Raw genomic sequence first — 26,422 nt, forward strand, 5'->3', positions numbered from 1 at the left:
TACACCGCACCCTGTACACCACACCCTGTATACCGCCCCTGTTCACCGCACCCTGTACACCACCCCTGTACACCATCCCTGTACACCGTCCCTGTACAACGCCCCTGTACACCACCCCACATACACCACCCCTGTACACCACACCATGAACATCACCCCTGTACACCGGCCCTGTACACCTCCCCTGTACACCACCCTGTACACTGCACCATGTACAGCGCTCCTGTACACTGCACCATGTACACCACCCCTGTACACCGCCCATATTCACGTCCCTCTACTCTGCCCCTGTACACCATCCCTGTACACCACACCATGTACACCACCCCCGTACACCACCCCTGTACACTGCACCTTGTACAGTACCCCGTACACCGCCCCTGTACATTGTACCATGTACACCGCCCCTGTACACCGCCCCTGTACACCGCACCCTGTACACCGCACCCTATACACCGCACCATGTACACCACCCCCGTACACCGTCCCTGTACACCGCACCCTGTACACTGCATCATGTACACCGCCCCTGTACACCACACCATGTACACCGCCCCCGTGCGCCGCCCCTGTACACCGCACCCTGTACACCGCTCCTGTACACCACCCCTGTACACCATCCCTTACTCCGCCCCTGTACTCCGCCCATGTACACTGCACCATGTACACCACCCATGTACACCATCCCTGTACACCGCCCCTGTACACCGCCCCCTGTACACCGCCCCTGTACACGTCCCTGTACTCTGCCCCTGTACTCCACCCCTGTACCCCGCCCCTGTACACCGGACCATGTACACCGTCCCTGTACACCGCACCATGTACACTGCCCCTGTACTCCACCCCTGTACTCCGCCCCTGTACACCGCACCCTGTACCATCTCTGTACACCACCCCTGTACACTGCCCTGGTACAGCGCACCCTGTACACCGTTCCTGTACATCCACCCGTGTACGCCGCACTATGTACAGCACCCCTGTACACCGCACCATTTACACCGCCCCTGTACACCACCCCTGTACAGCACAACCTGTACACCGCCTCTGTACACCACACCATGTACACCGTCCCTGTACACCGCCTCTGTACACTACCTCTGTACATCGCACCCTGTACAGCGCCCCTGTACACCACCCCATACACCGCCCCTGTACTCTGCCCCCTATATACCGTGCCTGTACACTGCCCCTGTACACCACCCCTGTACTCCGCCCCTGTACACCACCCCTGTACATCGCCCCTGTACACCGCCCCTGTACTCCGCCCCTGTACACCACCCCTGTACACCGACCCTGTACTCTGCCCCCCAGTACACCGCCCCTGTACACCGCCCCTATACAGCACACAATGTACACCGCCCAAGTACACCACCCCTGTACACTGCACCATGTACTGCCCCTATACACTGCCCCGGTACACCACACTCTGTACACCACCCCTGTACACCGCCCCTGTACACCGCCCCTATACTCTGCCCCTGTACACCGTCCCTGTACACTACCCCTGTACACCATCCCTGTACACTGCCCCAGTACACCACACTCTGTACACCGCCCCTGTACACCGTCCCTGTACACTGCACCATGTACACTGCCCCTGTACACTGTCCCTGTACTCTGCCTCTGTACACCGTCCCTGTACACTGCCCCTGTACACCGTCCCTGTACACTGCACCATGTACTGCCCCTGTACTGTGCCTGTACACTGCCCCTGTACACTGCACCATGTACCGTCTCTGTACACCACCCCTGTACACTGCCCTGGTACAGCGCACCCTGTACACCGTCCCTGTACACCACCCGTGCATTCCGCACTATGTACAGCACCCCTGTACACCGCACCATGTACACCGCCCCTGTACACTGCCCCTGTACAACGCACCCTGTACACAGCCCCTGTACAGCGCACCCTGTACACCACCCCTGTACACCACACCATGTACACTGCCCCTGTACACCACACCCTGTACACCACCCCTGTACACTGCCCCTGTACACTGCCCCTGTACAGCACACCCTGTACACAGCCCCTGTACACCGTCCCTGTACACCGCACTATGTACACTGCCCCCGTACTCTGCACCTGTACTCCACCCCTGTACACCGCTCCTGTACACTGCACCATGTACCGCCCCTGTACACCGCCTCTGTACACTACCTCTGTACATCGCACCCTGTACAGCGCTCCTGTACACCGCACCATGTACAGCGCTCCCGTACACCGCCCCGTACACCGCCCCTGTACTCTGCCCCCTATATACTGTGCCTGTACACTGCCCCTGTACTTCACCCCCTATATACCATGCCTGTACACTGCCCCTGTACACCACCCCTGTACTCCGCCCCTGTACACCACCCCTGTACATCGCCCCGTACATCACCCCTGTGCACCGCCCCTGTACACCGCCCCTGTATACCGCCCCTGTACACCAACCCTGTACACCGCCCCTGTACTCCTACTCTGTACACCGCCCCTGTACCCCGCCCCTGTATACCGCCCCTGTACTCTGCCCCCTATACACCTTGCCTGTACACTGCCCCTGTACACTGCCTCTGTACTCCAACCCTGTACACCACCCCTGTACTCCACCCCTGTACACCGCCCCTCTACTCCACCCCTGTACCATGCCCTGTACTCCACCCCCTATATACCGTGCCTGTACACTGCCCGTGTACACCACCCCTGTACTCCGCCCCTGTACACCGCTCCTGTACACCGCCCCTATACACCGTCCCTGTACACTGCCCCTGTACACCGTCCCTGTACACTGCCCCAGTACACCACACTCTGTACACCGCCCCTGTACACCGTCCCTGTACACTGCACCATGTACACTGCCCCTGTACACTGTCCCTGTACTCTGCCTCTGTACACCGTCCCTGTACACTGCCCCTGTACACCGTCCCTGTACACTGCACCATGTACTGCCCCTGTACTGTGCCTGTACACTGCCCCTGTACACTGCACCATGTACCGTCTCTGTACACCACCCCTGTACACTGCCCTGGTACAGCGCACCCTGTACACCGTCCCTGTACACCACCCGTGCATTCCGCACTATGTACAGCACCCCTGTACACCGCACCATGTACACCGCCCCTGTACACTGCCCCTGTACAACGCACCCTGTACACAGCCCCTGTACAGCGCACCCTGTACACCACCCCTGTACACCACACCATGTACACTGCCCCTGTACACCACACCCTGTACACCACCCCTGTACACTGCCCCTGTACACTGCCCCTGTACAGCACACCCTGTACACAGCCCCTGTACACCGTCCCTGTACACCGCACTATGTACACTGCCCCCGTACTCTGCACCTGTACTCCACCCCTGTACACCGCTCCTGTACACTGCACCATGTACCGCCCCTGTACACCGCCTCTGTACACTACCTCTGTACATCGCACCCTGTACAGCGCTCCTGTACACCGCACCATGTACAGCGCTCCCGTACACCGCCCCGTACACCGCCCCTGTACTCTGCCCCCTATATACTGTGCCTGTACACTGCCCCTGTACTTCACCCCCTATATACCATGCCTGTACACTGCCCCGTACACCACCCCTGTACTCCGCCCCTGTACACCACCCCTGTACATCGCCCCGTACATCACCCCTGTGCACCGCCCCTGTACACCGCCCCTGTATACCGCCCCTGTACTCTGCCCCCTATACACCTTGCCTGTACACTGCCCCTGTACACTGCCTCTGTACTCCAACCCTGTACACCACCCCTGTACTCCACCCCTGTACACCGCCCCTCTACTCCACCCCTGTACCATGCCCTGTACTCCACCCCCTATATACCGTGCCTGTACACTGCCCGTGTACACCACCCCTGTACTCCGCCCCTGTACACCGCTCCTGTACACCGCCCTATACACCGTCCCTGTACACTGCCCCTGTACACCGTCCCTGTACACTGCCCCAGTACACCACACTCTGTACACCGCCCCTGTACACCACCCCTGTACTCTGCCCCTGTACACCGTCCCTGTACACTGCACCATGTACTGCCCCTGTACACTGCACCATGTACTGCCCCTGTACACCGCCCCTGTACTCTGCCCCTGTACACCGTCCCTGTCCACTGCACCATGTACCACCCCTGTACACCGCCTCTATACACTACCTCTGTACATCGCACCATGTGCAGCGCTCCCGTACACCGCCCCTGTACTCTGCCCCTGTGCACCGCCCTTGTACTCCTACTCTGTACCCCGCCCCTGTACCCCACCCCTGTATACCGCCTCAGTACTCCACCCCTGTGCACCGCCCCTGTACTCTGCCCCTGTACACTGCCCCTGTACACCGCCCCTGTACTCCGCCCCTGTACACCGCCTCAGTACTCCACCCCTGTACACCGCCCCTGTACTCTGCCCCTGTACACTGCCCCTGTACACCGCCCCTGTACACCACCCCTGTACTCCTCCCCTGTACACCGCCCCTGTACTTCACCCCCTATATACCGTGCCTGTACACTGCCCATGTACACCGCCCCTGTACTCTGCCTCTGTACACTGCCCCTGTACACTGCCCATGTACACCGCTCCTGTACACTGCTCCTGTACACTGCCTCCTATACACCGTGCCTGTACACTGCCCCGGTACACCGCACCTGTACACTGCCCCCTGTACATTGTACCTTGTACACCGCCCATGTACACCGCCCATGTACACCGCCCCCTGTACACCTCCGTACACTGTCCCTGTACACCGCCCCCTGTACACCGCTCCTGTACACCCCCTGTACACTGTCCCTGTACACCGCCCCTGAACATCATCACTGTACACCGTGCCTGTACATTGATCATGTACACCGCCCCTGTACTCCGCCCATGTTCACTGCCCCTGTACACCGCCCCTGTACTTCGCCCCTATACACCGCCCCTGTACACTGCCCCTGTACACTGCCCCCTGTACACCGCCCCTGAACTCCGTTCCTGTACACCGTCCCTGTACACCAACCCCTGTACACTGCCCCTGTACACCGCCCCTGTACACTGCCCCAGTACACCCTCCGTATACCGCCCCTGTACACTGTCCTGTACACCGTTCCTGTACACCGCACCCTATACACTGCCCCTGTACACCGCCCATGTACACCACCCCCCGTATACTGCTCCTGTACACTGCCCCTGTACTCCACCCCTGTACACTGCCCCCTGTTCACCGCCCCTGTACTGAGTTCCTGTACACCATCCCTGTACACGGCCCCCTGTACACTGCCCCCTGTACACCGCCCCCTGTTCACCGCCCCTGTACACCGCCCCTGTACACCACCCCTGTACACTGCCCCCTGTTCACCGCCCCTGTACTGAGTTCCTGTACACCGTCCCTGTACACGGCCCCCTGTACACTGCCCCCTGTACACCGCCCCCGTACACCGCCCCTGTACACCACCCCTGTACACCATCCCAGTACACCGCCACTGTACACCGCCCACGTACACTGCCCCTGTACACCGCCCCTGTACACTGCCCCTATACACCGCCCCTGTACACCTCCCCTGTACACTGTCCCTGTACACCGTCCCTGTACTCCACCACTGTACACCGCCCCTGTACACCGCGCCTGTACACCGCCCCTGTACACCATCCCAGTACACCACCCCAGAACACCGCCCTCGTACACCGTCCCTGTACACTACCCCTGTACTCCGCGTCTGTACACCATACAATGCCCCTGTACACTGCACCCTGTACACCGCTCCTGTACACAGTCCCTGTACACCGCCCCCTGTTCACTGCCCCTGTACAGTGCCCCTGTACACCGCACCTGTACACTGTCCCTGTACACCGTCCCTGTACACCGCCCCTGTACACCGCCCCTGTACACCGCCCCTGTACACCGCCCCTGTACACTGCCCCTGTACAACGCCCCTGTACAACGCCCCTGTACACCGCCCCTGTACACCACCCCTGTACACCTCCCCTGTACACTGCCCCTGTACAGCGCACCCTGTACACTGCCCCTGTACACCACCCATGTACACCACCCCTGTATACTGCCCCAGTACACTGTCCTGGTACACCACCCCTGTACACCGCCCCCATACACCATCCCCATACACCACCCCTGTACACCTCCCCTGTACACCGCCCCCTGTACACCGCCCCCTGTACACCGCCCCCTGTACATCACCCCTGTACACCGCCCCCGTACACCGCCCCCGTACACCGTCCCTGTACACCGCCCCTGTATATTGCCCCTGTACAGCGCTCCCTGTACACCGCCCCTGTACACCGCATCATGTACACCACCCCCCGTATACCGTCCCCGTACACTGTCCTGGTACACCGCCCCTGTACACCGCCCCTGTACTTCGCCCCTGTACACCGCCCCTGTACACCGCCCCTGTACACCGTCCCTGTACACCGCCACCTGTACACCGCCCCTGAACACCGCCCCTGTACATCGCCCCTGTACACCATCCCGGTACACCGCCACTGTACACCGCCCACGTACACTGCCCCTGTACAACGCCCCTGTACACTGCCCCTATACACCGCCCCTGTACACCGCCCCTGTACACCTCCCCTGTACACCATCCCGGTACACCACCCCTGAACACCGCCCTCGTACACCGTCCCTGTACACCACCCCTGTACTCCGTGCCTGTACACCGTCCCTGTACTCCACCCCTGTACACCGCCCCTGTACTCCACCCCTGTACACCGTCCCTGTACACCATCCCAGTACACCACCCCTGTACTCCGCCCCTGTACACTGTCCCTGTACTCCGCCCCTTTCACCGTCCCTGTACACCGCCCCTGTACTCCGTGCCTGTACACCACCCCTGTACACCGCCCCTGTACACCGTCCCTGTACACCGCCCCTGTACTCCGCCCCTGTACTCCGTGCCTGTACACCACCCCTGTACACCGCCCCTGTACTCCGCCCCTGTACTCCGCCTCTCTTCACCGTCCCTCTACACCGCCCCTGGATACCGTCCCTGTACACCGCCCCTGTACACCGCCCCCTGTACACCGCCCCCTGTACACCGCCCCCTGTACACCGCCCCCTGTACACCATCCCTGTACACCGCCCCCTATACACCGCCCCTGTACATCGCCCCCTGTACACTGCCCCTGTACACCGCCTCTGTACTCTGCCCGTGTACTCCGTCCCTGTACACCGTCCCTGTACAATGCCCCTGTACACTGCCCCCTGTACACCGCCCCTGTACACTGTCCCTGTACACCGCCCCCTGTACACTGCCCCTGTACACTGTCCCTGTACACCGCCCCTTTACACTGCCCCTGTACAACGCCCCTGTACAACGCCCCTGTACACCGCCCCTGTACACCACCCCTGTACACCTCCCCTGTACACTGCCCCTGTACAGCGCACCCTGTACACTGCCCCTGTACACCACCCATGTACACCACCCCTGTATACTGCCCCAGTACACTGTCCTGGTACACCACCCCTGTACACCGCCCCCATACACCATCCCCATACACCACCCCTGTACACCTCCCCTGTACACCGCCCCCTGTACACCGCCCCCTGTACACCGCCCCCTGTACATCACCCCTGTACACCGCCCCCGTACACCGCCCCCGTACACCGTCCCTGTACACCGCCCCTGTATATTGCCCCTGTACAGCGCTCCCTGTACACCGCCCCTGTACACCGCATCATGTACACCACCCCCCGTATACCGTCCCCGTACACTGTCCTGGTACACCGCCCCTGTACACCGCCCCTGTACTTCGCCCCTGTACACCGCCCCTGTACACCGCCCCTGTACACCGCCCCTGTACACCGCCCCTGTACACCGCCCCTGTACACCGTCCCTGAACACCGCCCCTGTACATCGCCCCTGTACACCATCCCGGTACACCGCCACTGTACACCGCCCACGTACACTGCCCCTGTACAACGCCCCTGTACACTGCCCCTATACACCGCCCCTGTACACCGCCCCTGTACACCTCCCCTGTACACCATCCCGGTACACCACCCCTGAACACCGCCCTCGTACACCGTCCCTGTACACCACCCCTGTACTCCGTGCCTGTACACCGTCCCTGTACTCCACCCCTGTACACCGCCCCTGTACTCCACCCCTGTACACCGTCCCTGTACACCATCCTAGTACACCACCCCTGTACTCCGCCCCTGTACACTGTCCCTGTACTCCGCCCCTTTCACCGTCCCTGTACACCGCCCCTGTACTCCGTGCCTGTACACCACCCCTGTACACCGCCCCTGTACACCGTCCCTGTACACCGCCCCTGTACTCCGCCCCTGTACTCCGTGCCTGTACACCACCCCTGTACACCGCCCCTGTACTCCGCCCCTGTACTCCGCCTCTCTTCACCGTCCCTCTACACCGCCCCTGGATACCGTCCCTGTACACCGCCCCTGTACACCGCCCCCTGTACACCGCCCCCTGTACACCGCCCCCTGTACACCGCCCCCTGTACACCATCCCTGTACACCGCCCCCTATACACCGCCCCTGTACATCGCCCCCTGTACACTGCCCCTGTACACCGCCTCTGTACTCTGCCCGTGTACTCCGTCCCTGTACACCGTCCCTGTACAATGCCCCTGTACACTGCCCCCTGTACACCGCCCCTGTACACTGTCCCTGTACACCGCCCCCTGTACACTGCCCCTGTACACTGTCCCTGTACACCGCCCCTTTACACTGCCCCTGTACACCGTCCCTGTACACAGCCCCTGTACTCCACCCCTGTACTCCGCCCCGTACACCGTCCCTGTACACAGCCCCTGTACTCCACCCCTGTACTCCGCCCCTGTACACCGTCCCTGTACACAGCCCCTGTACTCCACCCCTGTACTCCGCCCCGTACACCGTCCCTGTACACAGCCCCTGTACACCACCCCTGTACTCCGCCCCTGTACTCCGCCTCTCTTCACCGTCCCTCTACACTGCCCCTGGATACCGTCCCTGTACACCGCCCCTGTACACCGCCCCCTGTACACCGCCCCCTGTACACCGCCCCCTGTACACCGCCCCCTGTACACCATCCCTGTACACCGCCCCCTATACACCGCCCCTGTACATCGCCCCCTGTACACTGCCCCTGTACACCGCCTCTGTACTCTGCCCGTGTACTCCGTCCCTGTACACCGTCCCTGTACAATGCCCCTGTACACTGCCCCCTGTACACCGCCCCTGTACACTGTCCCTGTACACCGCCCCCTGTACACTGCCCCTGTACACTGCCCCTGTACACCGCCCCTGTACTCCACCCCTGTATCCAGCATCTGCAGTCATTGTTTTTACCTCGTTGATTTTATCCCTACTGCGAATCCTCTTGCAAGGATGCCTGCCTTGAAGAAGTTTTCCTCCTCTCTCTACAAGAATCTCAGGGAGTCTCTCTCCCACTGCAACTCCCAGGTCATTTCCTCAGCCCTGAAGCTCTTCAACCATGTCCTGAAACAAACTCGCTATCACAGCCACATTTGCTTCCTCAGTGCCTGTCTCCGTAACCAACTCACCCCACACGGACTCCGGACCACCTTTCTCTCCACCCCCACCCTCCTCTAGCTTATCTCTCCACGCTTCAGTCTCTCTGCCTTTATTCCTGATGAAGGGCTTTTGCCCGAAACGTCGATTTCGAAGCTCCTCGGATGCTGCCTGAATTGCTGTGCTCTTCCAGCACCACTAATCCAGAATCTGGTTTCCAGCATCTGCAGTCATTGTTTTTACCTCCACCCCTGTACTCCGTCCCTGTACACCGTCCCTGTACACAGCCCCTGTACACAGCCCCTGTACTCCGTCCCTGTACACCGTCCCTGTACACAGCCCCTGTACTCCACCCCTGTACTCCACCCCTGTACACCGTCCCTGTACACAGCCCCTGTACTCCACCCCTGTACTCCGCCCCGTACACCGTCCCTGTACACAGCCCCTGTACACAGCCCCTGTACTCCGTCCCTGTACACCGTCCCTGTACACAGCCCCTGTACTCCACCCCTGTACTCCACCCCTGTACACCGTCCCTGTACACAGCCCCTGTACTCCACCCCTGTACACCGTCCCTGTACACAGCCCCTGTACACAGCCCCTGTACTCCGTCCCTGTACACCGTCCCTGTACACAGCCCCTGTACTCCACCCCTGTACTCCACCCCTGTACACCGTCCCTGTACACAGCCCCTGTACTCCACCCCTGTACTCCGCCCCGTACACCGTCCCTGTACACAGCCCCTGTACTCCACCCCTGTACTCCGTCCCTGTACACCGTCCCTGTACACAGCCCCTGTACTCCACCCCTGTACTCCGTCCCTGTACACCGTCCCTGTACACAGCCCCTGTACTCCACCCCTGTACTCCGCCCCGTACACCGTCCCTGTACACAGCCCCTGTACACCACCCCTGTACTCCGCCCCTGTACTCCGCCTCTCTTCACCGTCCCTCTACACTGCCCCTGGATACCGTCCCTGTACACCGCCCCTGTACACCGCCCCCTGTACACCGCCCCCTGTACACCGCCCCCTGTACACCGCCCCCTGTACACCATCCCTGTACACCGCCCCCTATACACCGCCCCTGTACATCGCCCCCTGTACACTGCCCCTGTACACCGCCTCTGTACTCTGCCCGTGTACTCCGTCCCTGTACACCGTCCCTGTACAATGCCCCTGTACACTGCCCCCTGTACACCGCCCCTGTACACTGTCCCTGTACACCGCCCCCTGTACACTGCCCCTGTACACTGCCCCTGTACACCGCCCCTGTACTCCACCCCTGTATCCAGCATCTGCAGTCATTGTTTTTACCTCGTTGATTTTATCCCTACTGCGAATCCTCTTGCAAGGATGCCTGCCTTGAAGAAGTTTTCCTCCTCTCTCTACAAGAATCTCAGGGAGTCTCTCTCCCACTGCAACTCCCAGGTCATTTCCTCAGCCCTGAAGCTCTTCAACCATGTCCTGAAACAAACTCGCTATCACAGCCACATTTGCTTCCTCAGTGCCTGTCTCCGTAACCAACTCACCCCACACGGACTCCGGACCACCTTTCTCTCCACCCCCACCCTCCTCTAGCTTATCTCTCCACGCTTCAGTCTCTCTGCCTTTATTCCTGATGAAGGGCTTTTGCCCGAAACGTCGATTTCGAAGCTCCTCGGATGCTGCCTGAATTGCTGTGCTCTTCCAGCACCACTAATCCAGAATCTGGTTTCCAGCATCTGCAGTCATTGTTTTTACCTCCACCCCTGTACTCCGTCCCTGTACACCGTCCCTGTACACAGCCCCTGTACACAGCCCCTGTACTCCACCCCTGTACTCCGTCCCTGTACACCGTCCCTGTACACAGCCCCTGTACTCCACCCCTGTACTCCGTCCCTGTACACCGTCCCTGTACACAGCCCCTGTACTCCACCCCTGTACTCCGTCCCTGTACACCGTCCCTGTACACAGCCCCTGTACTCCACCCCTGTACTCCGCCCCGTACACCGTCCCTGTACACAGCCCCTGTACTCCACCCCTGTACTCCGTCCCTGTACACCGTCCCTGTACACAGCCCCTGTACTCCACCCCTGTACTCCGTCCCTGTACACCGTCCCTGTACACAGCCCCTGTACTCCACCCCTGTACTCCGCCCCGTACTCCGTCCCTGTACACAGCCCCTGTACTCCACCCCTGTACTCCGTCCCTGTACACCGTCCCTGTACACAGCCCCTGTACTCCACCCCTGTACTCCGTCCCTGTACACCGTCCCTGTACACAGCCCCTGTACTCCACCCCTGTACTCCGCCCCGTACTCCGTCCCTGTACACCGCCCCTGTACTCTGCCCCTGTACACCGCCCCTGTACAATGCCCCTGTACACTGCCCCCTGTACAATGCCCCTGTACACTGCCCCCTGTACACCGCCCCTGTACACCGTCCCTGTACACCGCCCCCTGTTCACCGCCCCTGTACACCGCCCCTGTACACCGCCCCTTTACACTGCCCCTGTACACCGTCCCTGTACACAGCCCCTGTACTCCACCCCTGTACTCCGCCCCGTACACCGTCCCTGTACACAGCCCCTGTACTCCACCCCTGTACTCCGCCCCTGTACACCGTCCCTGTACACAGCCCCTGTACTCCACCCCTGTACTCCGCCCCGTACTCCGTCCCTGTACACAGCCCCTGTACTCCACCCCTGTACTCCGTCCCTGTACACCGTCCCTGTACACCGCCCCTGTACTCCGCCCCTGTACTCCGTGCCTGTACACCACCCCTGTACACCGCCCCTGTACTCCGCCCCTGTACTCCGCCTCTCTTCACCGTCCCTCTACACCGCCCCTGGATACCGTCCCTGTACACCGCCCCTGTACACCGCCCCCTGTACACCGCCCCCTGTACACCGCCCCCTGTACACCGCCCCCTGTACACCATCCCTGTACACCGCCCCCTATACACCGCCCCTGTACATCGCCCCCTGTACACTGCCCCTGTACACCGCCTCTGTACTCTGCCCGTGTACTCCGTCCCTGTACACCGTCCCTGTACAATGCCCCTGTACACTGCCCCCTGTACACCGCCCCTGTACACTGTCCCTGTACACCGCCCCCTGTACACTGCCCCTGTACACTGTCCCTGTACACCGCCCCTTTACACTGCCCCTGTACAACGCCCCTGTACAACGCCCCTGTACACCGCCCCTGTACACCACCCCTGTACACCTCCCCTGTACACTGCCCCTGTACAGCGCACCCTGTACACTGCCCCTGTACACCACCCATGTACACCACCCCTGTATACTGCCCCAGTACACTGTCCTGGTACACCACCCCTGTACACCGCCCCCATACACCATCCCCATACACCACCCCTGTACACCTCCCCTGTACACCGCCCCCTGTACACCGCCCCCTGTACACCGCCCCCTGTACATCACCCCTGTACACCGCCCCCGTACACCGCCCCCGTACACCGTCCCTGTACACCGCCCCTGTATATTGCCCCTGTACAGCGCTCCCTGTACACCGCCCCTGTACACCGCATCATGTACACCACCCCCCGTATACCGTCCCCGTACACTGTCCTGGTACACCGCCCCTGTACACCGCCCCTGTACTTCGCCCCTGTACACCGCCCCTGTACACCGCCCCTGTACACCGTCCCTGTACACCGCCCCTGTACACCGCCCCTGTACACCGTCCCTGAACACCGCCCCTGTACATCGCCCCTGTACACCATCCCGGTACACCGCCACTGTACACCGCCCACGTACACTGCCCCTGTACAACGCCCCTGTACACTGCCCCTATACACCGCCCCTGTACACCGCCCCTGTACACCTCCCCTGTACACCATCCCGGTACACCACCCCTGAACACCGCCCTCGTACACCGTCCCTGTACACCACCCCTGTACTCCGTGCCTGTACACCGTCCCTGTACTCCACCCCTGTACACCGCCCCTGTACTCCACCCCTGTACACCGTCCCTGTACACCATCCCAGTACACCACCCCTGTACTCCGCCCCTGTACACTGTCCCTGTACTCCGCCCCTTTCACCGTCCCTGTACACCGCCCCTGTACTCCGTGCCTGTACACCACCCCTGTACACTGCCCCTGTACACCGTCCCTGTACACCGCCCCTGTACTCCGCCCCTGTACTCCGTGCCTGTACACCACCCCTGTACACCGCCCCTGTACTCCGCCCCTGTACTCCGCCTCTCTTCACCGTCCCTCTACACCGCCCCTGGATACCGTCCCTGTACACCGCCCCTGTACACCGCCCCCTGTACACCGCCCCCTGTACACCGCCCCCTGTACACCGCCCCCTGTACACCATCCCTGTACACCGCCCCCTATACACCGCCCCTGTACATCGCCCCCTGTACACTGCCCCTGTACACCGCCTCTGTACTCTGCCCGTGTACTCCGTCCCTGTACACCGTCCCTGTACAATGCCCCTGTACACTGCCCCCTGTACACCGCCCCTGTACACTGTCCCTGTACACCGCCCCCTGTACACTGCCCCTGTACACTGTCCCTGTACACCGCCCCTTTACACTGCCCCTGTACACCGTCCCTGTACACAGCCCCTGTACTCCACCCCTGTACTCCGCCCCGTACACCGTCCCTGTACACAGCCCCTGTACTCCACCCCTGTACTCCGCCCCTGTACACCGTCCCTGTACACAGCCCCTGTACTCCACCCCTGTACTCCGCCCCGTACACCGTCCCTGTACACAGCCCCTGTACACCACCCCTGTACTCCGCCCCTGTACTCCGCCTCTCTTCACCGTCCCTCTACACTGCCCCTGGATACCGTCCCTGTACACCGCCCCTGTACACCGCCCCCTGTACACCGCCCCCTGTACACCGCCCCCTGTACACCGCCCCCTGTACACCATCCCTGTACACCGCCCCCTATACACCGCCCCTGTACATCGCCCCCTGTACACTGCCCCTGTACACCGCCTCTGTACTCTGCCCGTGTACTCCGTCCCTGTACACCGTCCCTGTACAATGCCCCTGTACACTGCCCCCTGTACACCGCCCCTGTACACTGTCCCTGTACACCGCCCCCTGTACACTGCCCCTGTACACTGCCCCTGTACACCGCCCCTGTACTCCACCCCTGTATCCAGCATCTGCAGTCATTGTTTTTACCTCGTTGATTTTATCCCTACTGCGAATCCTCTTGCAAGGATGCCTGCCTTGAAGAAGTTTTCCTCCTCTCTCTACAAGAATCTCAGGGAGTCTCTCTCCCACTGCAACTCCCAGGTCATTTCCTCAGCCCTGAAGCTCTTCAACCATGTCCTGAAACAAACTCGCTATCACAGCCACATTTGCTTCCTCAGTGCCTGTCTCCGTAACCAACTCACCCCACACGGACTCCGGACCACCTTTCTCTCCACCCCCACCCTCCTCTAGCTTATCTCTCCACGCTTCAGTCTCTCTGCCTTTATTCCTGATGAAGGGCTTTTGCCCGAAACGTCGATTTCGAAGCTCCTCGGATGCTGCCTGAATTGCTGTGCTCTTCCAGCACCACTAATCCAGAATCTGGTTTCCAGCATCTGCAGTCATTGTTTTTACCTCCACCCCTGTACTCCGTCCCTGTACACCGTCCCTGTACACAGCCCCTGTACACAGCCCCTGTACTCCGTCCCTGTACACCGTCCCTGTACACAGCCCCTGTACTCCACCCCTGTACTCCACCCCTGTACACCGTCCCTGTACACAGCCCCTGTACTCCACCCCTGTACTCCGCCCCGTACACCGTCCCTGTACACAGCCCCTGTACTCCACCCCTGTACTCCGTCCCTGTACACCGTCCCTGTACACAGCCCCTGTACTCCACCCCTGTACTCCGTCCCTGTACACCGTCCCTGTACACAGCCCCTGTACTCCACCCCTGTACTCCGCCCCGTACTCCGTCCCTGTACACAGCCCCTGTACTCCACCCCTGTACTCCGTCCCTGTACACCGTCCCTGTACACAGCCCCTGTACTCCACCCCTGTACTCCGTCCCTGTACACCGTCCCTGTACACAGCCCCTGTACTCCACCCCTGTACTCCGCCCCGTACTCCGTCCCTGTACACAGCCCCTGTACTCCACCCCTGTACTCCGTCCCTGTACACCGTCCCTGTACACAGCCCCTGTACTCCACCCCTGTACTCCGTCCCTGTACTCCGTCCCTGTACACAGCCCCTGTACTCCACCCCTGTACTCCGCCCCGTACTCCGTCCCTGTACACCGCCCCTGTACTCTGCCCCTGTACACCGCCCCTGTACAATGCCCCTGTACACTGCCCCCTGTACAATGCCCCTGTACACTGCCCCCTGTACACCGCCCCTGTACACCGTCCCTGTACACCGCCCCCTGTTCACCGCCCCTGTACACCGCCCCTGTACACCGCCCCTTTACACTGCCCCTGTACACCGTCCCTGTACACAGCCCCTGTACTCCACCCCTGTACTCCGCCCCGTACACCGTCCCTGTACACAGCCCCTGTACTCCACCCCTGTACTCCGCCCCTGTACACCGTCCCTGTACACAGCCCCTGTACTCCACCCCTGTACTCCGCCCCGTACACCGTCCCTGTACACAGCCCCTGTACACCACCCCTGTACTCCGCCCCTGTACTCCGCCTCTCTTCACCGTCCCTCTACACTGCCCCTGGATACCGTCCCTGTACACCGCCCCTGTACACCGCCCCCTGTACACCGCCCCCTGTACACCGCCCCCTGTACACCGCCCCCTGTACACCATCCCTGTACACCGCCCCCTATACACCGCCCCTGTACATCGCCCCCTGTACACTGCCCCTGTACACCGCCTCTGTACTCTGCCCGTGTACTCCGTCCCTGTACACCGTCCCTGTACAATGCCCCTGTACACTGCCCCCTGTACACCGCCCCTGTACACTGTCCCTGTACACCGCCCCCTGTACACTGCCCCTGTACACTGCCCCTGTACACCGCCCCTGTACTCCACCCCTGTATCCAGCATCTGCAGTCATTGTTTTTACCTCGTTGATTTTATCCCTACTGCGAATCCTCTTGCAAGGATGCCTGCCTTGAAGAAGTTTTCCTCCTCTCTCTACAAGAATCTCAGGGAGTCTCTCTCCCACTGCAACTCCCAGGTCATTTCCTCAGCCCTGAAGCTCTTCAACCATGTCCTGAAACAAACTCGCTATCACAGCCACATTTGCTTCCTCAGTGCCTGTCTCCGTAACCAACTCACCCCACACGGACTCCGGACCACCTTTCTCTCCACCCCCACCCTCCTCTAGCTTATCTCTCCACGCTTCAGTCTCTCTGCCTTTATTCCTGATGAAGGGCTTTTGCCCGAAACGTCGATTTCGAAGCTCCTCGGATGCTGTCTGAATTGCTGTGCTCTTCCAGCACCACTAATCCAGAATCTGGTTTCCAGCATCTGCAGTCATTGTTTTTACCTCCACCCCTGTACTCCGTCCCTGTACACCGTCCCTGTACACAGCCCCTGTACACAGCCCCTGTACTCCGTCCCTGTACACCGTCCCTGTACACAGCCCCTGTACTCCACCCCTGTACTCCACCCCTGTACACCGTCCCTGTACACAGCCCCTGTACTCCACCCCTGTACTCCGCCCCGTACACCGTCCCTGTACACAGCCCCTGTACACAGCCCCTGTACTCCGTCCCTGTACACCGTCCCTGTACACAGCCCCTGTACTCCACCCCTGTACTCCACCCCTGTACACCGTCCCTGTACACAGCCCCTGTACTCCACCCCTGTACACCGTCCCTGTACACAGCCCCTGTACACAGCCCCTGTACTCCGTCCCTGTACACCGTCCCTGTACACCGTCCCTGTACACAGCCCCTGTACTCCACCCCTGTACTCCGCCCCGTACACCGTCCCTGTACACAGCCCCTGTACTCCACCCCTGTACTCCGTCCCTGTACACCGTCCCTGTACACAGCCCCTGTACTCCACCCCTGTACTCCGTCCCTGTACACCGTCCCTGTACACAGCCCCTGTACTCCACCCCTGTACTCCGCCCCGTACTCCGTCCCTGTACACAGCCCCTGTACTCCACCCCTGTACTCCGTCCCTGTACACCGTCCCTGTACACAGCCCCTGTACTCCACCCCTGTACTCCGTCCCTGTACACCGTCCCTGTACACAGCCCCTGTACTCCACCCCTGTACTCCGCCCCGTACTCCGTCCCTGTACACCGCCCCTGTACTCTGCCCCTGTACACCGCCCCTGTACAATGCCCCTGTACACTGCCCCCTGTACAATGCCCCTGTACACTGCCCCCTGTACACCGCCCCTGTACACCGTCCCTGTACACCGCCCCCTGTTCACCGCCCCTGTACACCGCCCCTGTACACCGCCCCTTTACACTGCCCCTGTACACCGTCCCTGTACACAGCCCCTGTACTCCACCCCTGTACTCCGCCCCGTACACCGTCCCTGTACACAGCCCCTGTACTCCACCCCTGTACTCCGCCCCTGTACACCGTCCCTGTACACAGCCCCTGTACTCCACCCCTGTACTCCGCCCCGTACACCGTCCCTGTACACAGCCCCTGTACACCACCCCTGTACTCCGCCCCTGTACTCCGCCTCTCTTCACCGTCCCTCTACACTGCCCCTGGATACCGTCCCTGTACACCGCCCCTGTACACCGCCCCCTGTACACCGCCCCCTGTACACCGCCCCCTGTACACCGCCCCCTGTACACCATCCCTGTACACCGCCCCCTATACACCGCCCCTGTACATCGCCCCCTGTACACTGCCCCTGTACACCGCCTCTGTACTCTGCCCGTGTACTCCGTCCCTGTACACCGTCCCTGTACAATGCCCCTGTACACTGCCCCCTGTACACCGCCCCTGTACACTGTCCCTGTACACCGCCCCCTGTACACTGCCCCTGTACACTGCCCCTGTACACCGCCCCTGTACTCCACCCCTGTATCCAGCATCTGCAGTCATTGTTTTTACCTCGTTGATTTTATCCCTACTGCGAATCCTCTTGCAAGGATGCCTGCCTTGAAGAAGTTTTCCTCCTCTCTCTACAAGAATCTCAGGGAGTCTCTCTCCCACTGCAACTCCCAGGTCATTTCCTCAGCCCTGAAGCTCTTCAACCATGTCCTGAAACAAACTCGCTATCACAGCCACATTTGCTTCCTCAGTGCCTGTCTCCGTAACCAACTCACCCCACACGGACTCCGGACCACCTTTCTCTCCACCCCCACCCTCCTCTAGCTTATCTCTCCACGCTTCAGTCTCTCTGCCTTTATTCCTGATGAAGGGCTTTTGCCCGAAACGTCGATTTCGAAGCTCCTCGGATGCTGCCTGAATTGCTGTGCTCTTCCAGCACCACTAATCCAGAATCTGGTTTCCAGCATCTGCAGTCATTGTTTTTACCTCCACCCCTGTACTCCGTCCCTGTACACCGTCCCTGTACACAGCCCCTGTACACAGCCCCTGTACTCCACCCCTGTACTCCGTCCCTGTACACCGTCCCTGTACACAGCCCCTGTACTCCACCCCTGTACTCCGTCCCTGTACACCGTCCCTGTACACAGCCCCTGTACTCCACCCCTGTACTCCGTCCCTGTACACCGTCCCTGTACACAGCCCCTGTACTCCACCCCTGTACTCCGCCCCGTACACCGTCCCTGTACACAGCCCCTGTACTCCACCCCTGTACTCCGTCCCTGTACACCGTCCCTGTACACAGCCCCTGTACTCCACCCCTGTACTCCGTCCCTGTACACCGTCCCTGTACACAGCCCCTGTACTCCACCCCTGTACTCCGCCCCGTACTCCGTCCCTGTACACAGCCCCTGTACTCCACCCCTGTACTCCGTCCCTGTACACCGTCCCTGTACACAGCCCCTGTACTCCACCCCTGTACTCCGTCCCTGTACACCGTCCCTGTACACAGCCCCTGTACTCCACCCCTGTACTCCGCCCCGTACTCCGTCCCTGTACACCGCCCCTGTACTCCACCCCTGTACTCCGCCCCGTACTCCGTCCCTGTACACCGCCCCTGTACTCTGCCCCTGTACACCGCCCCTGTACAATGCCCCTGTACACTGCCCCCTGTTCACCGCCCCTGTACACCGCCCCTGTACACCGCCCCTTTACACTGCCCCTGTACACCGTCCCTGTACACCGCCCCTGTACACCTCCCCTTGTACACTGCCCCTGTACAGCGCAACCTGTACACTGCCCCTGTACACCACCCATGTACACCACCCCCGTATACTGCCCCAGTGCACTGTCCTGGTACACCACCCCTGTACACCGCCCCCATACACCATCCCCATACACCGCCCCTGTACACCTCCCCTGTACACCGCTCCCTGTACACCGCCCCCTGTACATCACCCCTGAACACCGCCCCTGTACACCGCCCCCGTACACCGTCCCTGTACACCGCCCCTGTACACCGCTCCCTGTACACCGCCCCCTGTACATCACCCCTGTACACCGCCCCATACACCGCCCCCCGTACACCGCCCCTGTACACCGCCCCTGTACACCTCCCCCGTACACCGTCTCTGTACACTATACACCGTGTTAGAAACTGGAGACTGCCTTCAATCTGATGAGGGCACTTCTGCCCCTTTCCCAGTCTTTATGTGAGCCAGTGTGGGCCTGTGCCCAGGGTCACATCTGCAAACACAGCCATGTGATAACAGAGTGCTTTCTGTGTTTCACTTCAGGCCTGTGACCAGCCTGACTCTCTCAGCCTGAGCTGGGAACTGCTTCTGTCTGACAACTTCAAACAGCTGAGTCTTTGAGCATAGCAGGAGAATCACAGACTTACTGAATTATCATGGTGCAGAATGAGGTTATTCAGCCCATTCTGTTTGTACTAGCCTCTGAGTGAGATTTTGACTCTGTGCTATTCTCCTGCACATTGCTTCCCAATAAATATGAAAGCCGTGATTCTGCCTTGACCACATTTCCTGGTCGAGACCTGCACTGTACCTTTCCTTGTTGATCCTTTTACGAGTGGAAACACTTCTCCCCATCTACTTTATCCAGAGCCCTCAGGACATTGAAAGCCTCCATCAGACCTCATCCCGGGCTTTCTCCTCTCAACAGTCCCAGCAGCAGCTCCTTCTCATCCCTGGGAGTTATCTTGTAAACCCCCTGTGACCTCTCTCCAATACTTACCCATCCTAGCTATACACAGTGTCAGCTCACGACCACCCGGAGTTGGACATTAGCACACTTTACAACACTACGCTCGCTGTCGGACCCTGCCACCTTTACTAACTTATATACATATACTCCCAGGTCTCTCTGGCCCCTGCACAGCCTTTAGAATTTTATCCCTTATTTTCTGAGGGTAAAATCAAATAAAACGTATTATGGACCAGACGAAATCCCCTCTACATGTATTAAACAGAAAGCCTGGAGCTGAACATTTCCTTATTCATAAGATAAGTGTAAGGCATTGCGTTCCAGATACAATTGGATTGGTCAAAACTGCTCAGCTTTAAGCAAAACACACTATTTTTATACTACAGTTAAAATACAACAAAACAAAAAAAAATAAAAGAATTGACTTGACTGTGACTCCAATGAAATGCTTAACTACATGTTAACCACTACTAATGAACTGCTCCAATGTAACAACATCCCATAAACACAACCTTGGCAAAGGTAAATTCAGTAAATCAGATTGTCTCACAGGCAATTCTAGCAGCAGGAAGTGAACCCCAGCTTTTAGCTGTAACAGAGAGAGGAATAAGAGCTTCCACATCCAGCTTCAAGACCCTGGCAACTGCTGAAAGCTAAAACTGAGGATCCTGGTTCAGGGGGAGCTTAACCCCACCCATTCAGGCTGCTTCTATTGTTGCAAACAAAAACTACCAAGGCCTCACAATCTGTTCACTGTGCTGGCTTGGCACGTCTACCTCATCATAAAAAAATCCAGGACACAGTACACCTGTTAAAGCCGCAGTATCGTCACAAACTAACTTGCTGGAGTTCTTTGAGGTAACGGAGAAGATTTATGAGAGTAATGCTGTTGATGCGCTGGATGTAGATGTCCCTAACGCATTGCTGCACAATCAGCGTTTGTGACTGCCTTTGCTTGTTTGTCTGCACCGTTCCTGTCTCAATCCATCACCTCATACTTGCTGCCATTGAACTTCATCTGCCACTTCTCCATGACAATGGAAGGATATTCGATTCTGCCAACTCCTTCTGTCTTCACAGAGATGTCCTTCTCTCAGTTTACAATTCTCCCAACCTTTCAGTCATCAGTAAATGTTGAAATTGTCCCGTGCACACTAAATATCGAGATCATCAATTTATATCGGGAGACGTAAGGACCCAGGTTCTGAAGAAGACTTAGAAAGGAGGTTGATTTTGGAGTGAAGAGTATGTTGCTGGAAAAGCACAGCAGGGCAGGCAGCATCTGAGAATCAGAAGCACACATGCCCAAAAGGTCAATTCTCCTGCTCCTCGGATGCTGCCTGACCTGCTGCGCTTTTCCAGCACCACACTCTCGACTCTGATCTCCAGCATCTGCCGTCCTCACTGTCACCAGGCTGATTGTGGAGTTGAGAGGGTTGTTTTATGAGGACAGATTGAGGAGACTGGGACTGGACTGATTGGAATTTCGAAGAATAAGAAGGGATACTGTAGAAACATTTAAAATTATAAAGGGACCAGATTGGATAGGAGCGGGGAGGAACGAGGAACTAGAGAGCATAGCCTCAAAATAAGGGAGGGCAGGTTTAGGACTGAGCCCCCCAGAGGCTTGTGGATGTGTGAACTTCCCTGCCCAGTGGAACAGCTGAGGCTTCCCCATTGAATGTTTTTAAAGCACAGTTAGGTAGATTTTTGAACAGTAAATGAATCAATGGTTACGGTGAGTGGGTGGGTAGGTGGTGCTGGGTCCATGATAAGATCAGTCATGATTGTACCGAATGACGGAGCGGGCTTGAAGGGCCAGATGGCCTCCCCCTGCTCCTCGCCCTTGTGTTCTTTTGTTTTTTTTGAAACGTTACCTGTTTCTCTCTCCACTGATGCTGCCAGACTTGCTGAGTTTTTCCAGCAGTTTCTGTGTTTGTCCCAATACCAATTGCAGGGGACCTCCATTAAAAACCTCACCCTGTCACTGATCACCACTCCCTGTGTCCTTTCACTCAGCCAATTTTGTCGATACTGACCCTTTGATACCGCAATCAATAACCTTCCTCACCATGTCAATCAGCTTCACAAAATCCACGTATATCACATCAATAGCATTATCCCCATTGACCCTCTCTGCTAATTCTTCAAAGGACCCCAGCAAGTTAATCTCCCAGATATTCCCTTTCGGAATCCATGTTGGCTGTCCCTAATTAACACACATTTGTCCATGTGGGCTATTCATTCCCTCCTGAATGATTGTTTCCAGATGTTTCCCCATTACTGAAGTTAAACTGACAGGTTTCTCACAGAAATATTGATGCAGACTTTGCCCTGTCATAACGCATAGCACCAACGTGTGGAATATTCGGTGTTTTCGTTTCAAACTTGTGAGGTTTTCTTGTGTTCTGTCAACTCTGTGACAAGTGATGTGGATTCAATCAGCCAATCCACATCAGACCCGCAAATGACCAGCAGCAGTTCGGGAAGGTAGCTAACCCCCACCTTCTCAGGGGGCAACTAAGGACGGGCAATAAATACTGGGCCAGCCCATGCCACCCAGCTCTCACAAATGAATTTAAAACATTAAAAATTGACAACTGACAAAGTTTCATTTTCTTTAGCAAGAATTAATAAATTTTCAAGATAGAAAATCTTTTCAATTCAGAGCAGGCAAGTAGACTATTGACTGGTCACTATTCTGTGATGGTTCTAAACTACATTATCAGTTCCAGAACAGGGCCAGGAGCCAATTCTTAAATTAAATCAATTTGGTGGCTTGTTAAAGTGAATTGGATTGGTTCATTGGTTAATTGTCAAAAAGGATGGTGCTTGAACACCTGCACACACACAACCCGGGTACTGTCAGAGGTACTGTTGACTCTGAGGGAGCTGGGTCAGCATGTGTGTATACAAGGACTCTCCTCCTGATTGTGTCAGAGGGGAAGGGGACTGACTCTGGACTAGCTGCCCATATCATAAAAGGATGGTGCTTGAAAAGCACAGATGGTCAGGTAGCATCTGAGGAGCAGGAGAGTCAACATTTGGAACTTAAGCCCTTCATCAGCGATGAAGAGGTTACTGATTCTCCTGCTCCTCGGATGCTGCCTGACCTGCTGTGCTTTTCCAGCACCACACTCTCGACTCTGATCTCCAGCAACTGCAGTCCTCAGTCTCTCCTGATTGGTTCATTGCCTTATCCACAAAATGGCAAAGAAGAAGGAAATGTGAGTGGGTGGAGTAGAGGGAGTGGGTGGAGTAGAGGGAGTGGGTGGAGTAGAGGGAGTGGGTCTGTGGGATTACTGTTTTACTGCAGAGAGCTGCGTCATGAGGGGGAAGTGATGGCCTACTCTCATCATCACTGATCCTGAGACCCAGAAAATGCTCAAAATTGAATCCAGTAAAATCTGGAATTAAGCATCTAATGACGATCACAAAACCATTGATTGTCAGGAGAAATGCACCGGGCCCTTCAAGGAAGGAAAATGCCATCCTTACCCGGTTTGGCCAACATATAACTCCAGACCCACAGCAATGGGGTTGACTCTTAACTGCCTCCTGAAATGGCCCAGCAAGACACTCAGTTCAAAGGTGATTAGGAATGGGTTACAAAAGTTGATTTAGCAGCACCACCCACCTTCTCTGAATGAATATTAAATGGAAAGTGGGGACAGGTGAGAGGAGCTGAATGGTGTTGCCCGGTTCCTGTGTTCAGGAAGAATGATGGCTGGTTGCTGGAATGATCCTTGAGGAAGACCTTCACCCATTCCCAGCGTCACTGTGCGGCAGTGTTCACTGGTGCATGCACACAGAGACCTCGTCCATGTTCAGGACCATGTTCACGATGTTTTTTGTCAGCTCACTGTTCCCCAATGTGGCAGCTGGTAAGTGTGCCCATGGAGAAAAGGCCCTCGCTGTGCCAAGGTGATCAGGGAGGAGAAAAACTCAGATGTTGTTGTGGATATTACGAGAGGTTTCAAGATGTTAATGCGACAGAGCTCTGCTGTTGGAGCGGGACCATCACTGAAATGGTGGGCAGTGCTGTCATGTTCAACAGACTCTGTACAGGGAGAACAAGTTGTACAGAATCTTTAACAACATTGCAGTGTCTCCCTGCATCCTGCAGAAACTGTCCAACACAGTCTGTAACTTCAGTAAGGTCACTGGACTCCGTTATCCTGGGCTTCTCCACTTTTCCTACATCCTAAAACCACCCGACAGTGCGGCACTCCCTCAGCACTGACCCTCCGACTGTGCCCACTCCCTCAGCACTGACCCTCCGACAGTGCCCACTCCCTCAGCACTGACCCTCCAACAGTGCGGCACTCCCTCAGCACTGACCCTCCGACAGTGCCCACTCCCTCAGCACTGACCCTCCAACAGTGCCCACTCCCTCAGCACTGACCCTCCAACAGTGCCCACTCCCTCAGCACTGACCCTCCGACAGTGCCCATTCCCTCAGCACTGACCCTCCAACAGTGCCCACTCCCTCAGCACTGACCCTCCGACAGTGCCCACTCCCTCAGCACTGACCCTCCGACAGTGCCCACTCCCTCAGCACTGACCCTCCGACAGTGTGGCACTCCCTCAGCACTGACCCTCCGACAGTGCCCACTCCCTCAGCACTGACCCTATGACAGTACGGCACTCCCTCAGCACTGACCCTCCGACAGTGTGGCACTCCCTCAGTACCGACCCTCCGACAGTGTGGCACTCCCTCAGTACTGCATGAGTCAGAAGTAAGTGCGAGTCTGAAGCTTTTGTTTTTGAGTGCAGCTTCATCCCTCGCCATGGAGGACAAACCAATTCTATTTCTATGTTTGAGCATCAGTTGCAGCAACTCTGAATGTCTTACCTTCCTTTTGTGTGTTGTACAAGCGCACTGTCCCATCTAGAGAGCAGACATCTGAATACCCATCCCACTAGGAGCCCATGTAGATCACCGATGGAACCTTGCTATCAGTCGACATCCCATCACAGCAGTCAGTCTGGAAGTCATGATCTCTCTGTCAGTCCCCAGCTATATCTCTGCGCTGAATTGTAAAAGCATCGTCCTTAAAAATAAACTGATCGGCTGTTCAGTTGCCAGAATTTTCTGTGCAGATGAGGAGAGAGATTACAGATCTTCCCTGTGGTTTTGGAACATTCCTGCAGCCTTTATGTTTCTGGTCTTGCGCTCGAAAGTCAATTTCTTGTCCAGAACAATCACAGCAGTGTGGATTTGCTGAGAAATGGACTGAGTGATAGGTGAGCAGTGTTTCTGAGGAAGTGCTTCACACAGAGAGCGAGACAGCATCTGCTGACTGCTCATAGACTTTGCCAGCAAAGGATTAGTCGCTGATGACTGTGGGGACACAAAATTACACTCAGTCAGGGGGCCGGGAAATGGTATCCTAAAGATTATTCCAGTGTTAGGAATCTCAAACAGCTCACTCTACAGCAAAACCAATGCCCCAAAGTTCAAACATTCCCCGATCAGGACCGTGATTAACAGGAAAATACAGAAAGAACCAGCTCCCACTCACCAGTTACTAACTGGTCAGATAGGTCCGGTTGAACTGTTTCATTAATTCACAGCAATACTACGGACAGGGTTAATGATCAGACAATCCGACCACGTGGAAGGCCAATCTGCCCATTGAGCCTGTGCTGGATCTGTGAGCAAATCTGCTCCATTTTCTGGCTCCTTACCTTTTGTGTCCAATAGTTTGCTTTTTAGTTATAATATAATTCACTTTTGGAAGTTCCTCTTATATCGGCCTCCATCATCCATTCAATCATATCTCACTGCTTACAGACACACTGAGTCATCAAGGTGAACAGCACAGA

At 57.7% G+C, this 26,422-nt stretch overlaps 1 protein-coding gene across 1 annotated transcript in view; it reads right to left on the reverse strand.

Moving 5' to 3' along the window:
• Window positions 1-25,926, reverse strand: part of LOC148145349 (uncharacterized) — a 153,777-nt gene extending 127,851 nt beyond the window's left edge. The window contains exon 1 of the mRNA XM_087999791.1: window positions 25,449-25,926. Coding sequence (XP_087855917.1) covers window positions 25,449-25,484 — 36 coding nt within the window. The 5' untranslated portion in view covers window positions 25,485-25,926. The remainder of the gene's footprint in view (window positions 1-25,448) is intronic.
• Window positions 25,927-26,422: the final 496 nt, after the last annotated feature.

Source organism: Chiloscyllium plagiosum, unplaced genomic scaffold (assembly GCF_037043375.1).
Source record: "Chiloscyllium plagiosum isolate Xiang-an unplaced genomic scaffold, Cpla_swu_hap1 HiC_scaffold_24, whole genome shotgun sequence".
In the NCBI taxonomy this organism is placed as follows: Eukaryota; Metazoa; Chordata; class Chondrichthyes; order Orectolobiformes; family Hemiscylliidae; genus Chiloscyllium; species Chiloscyllium plagiosum.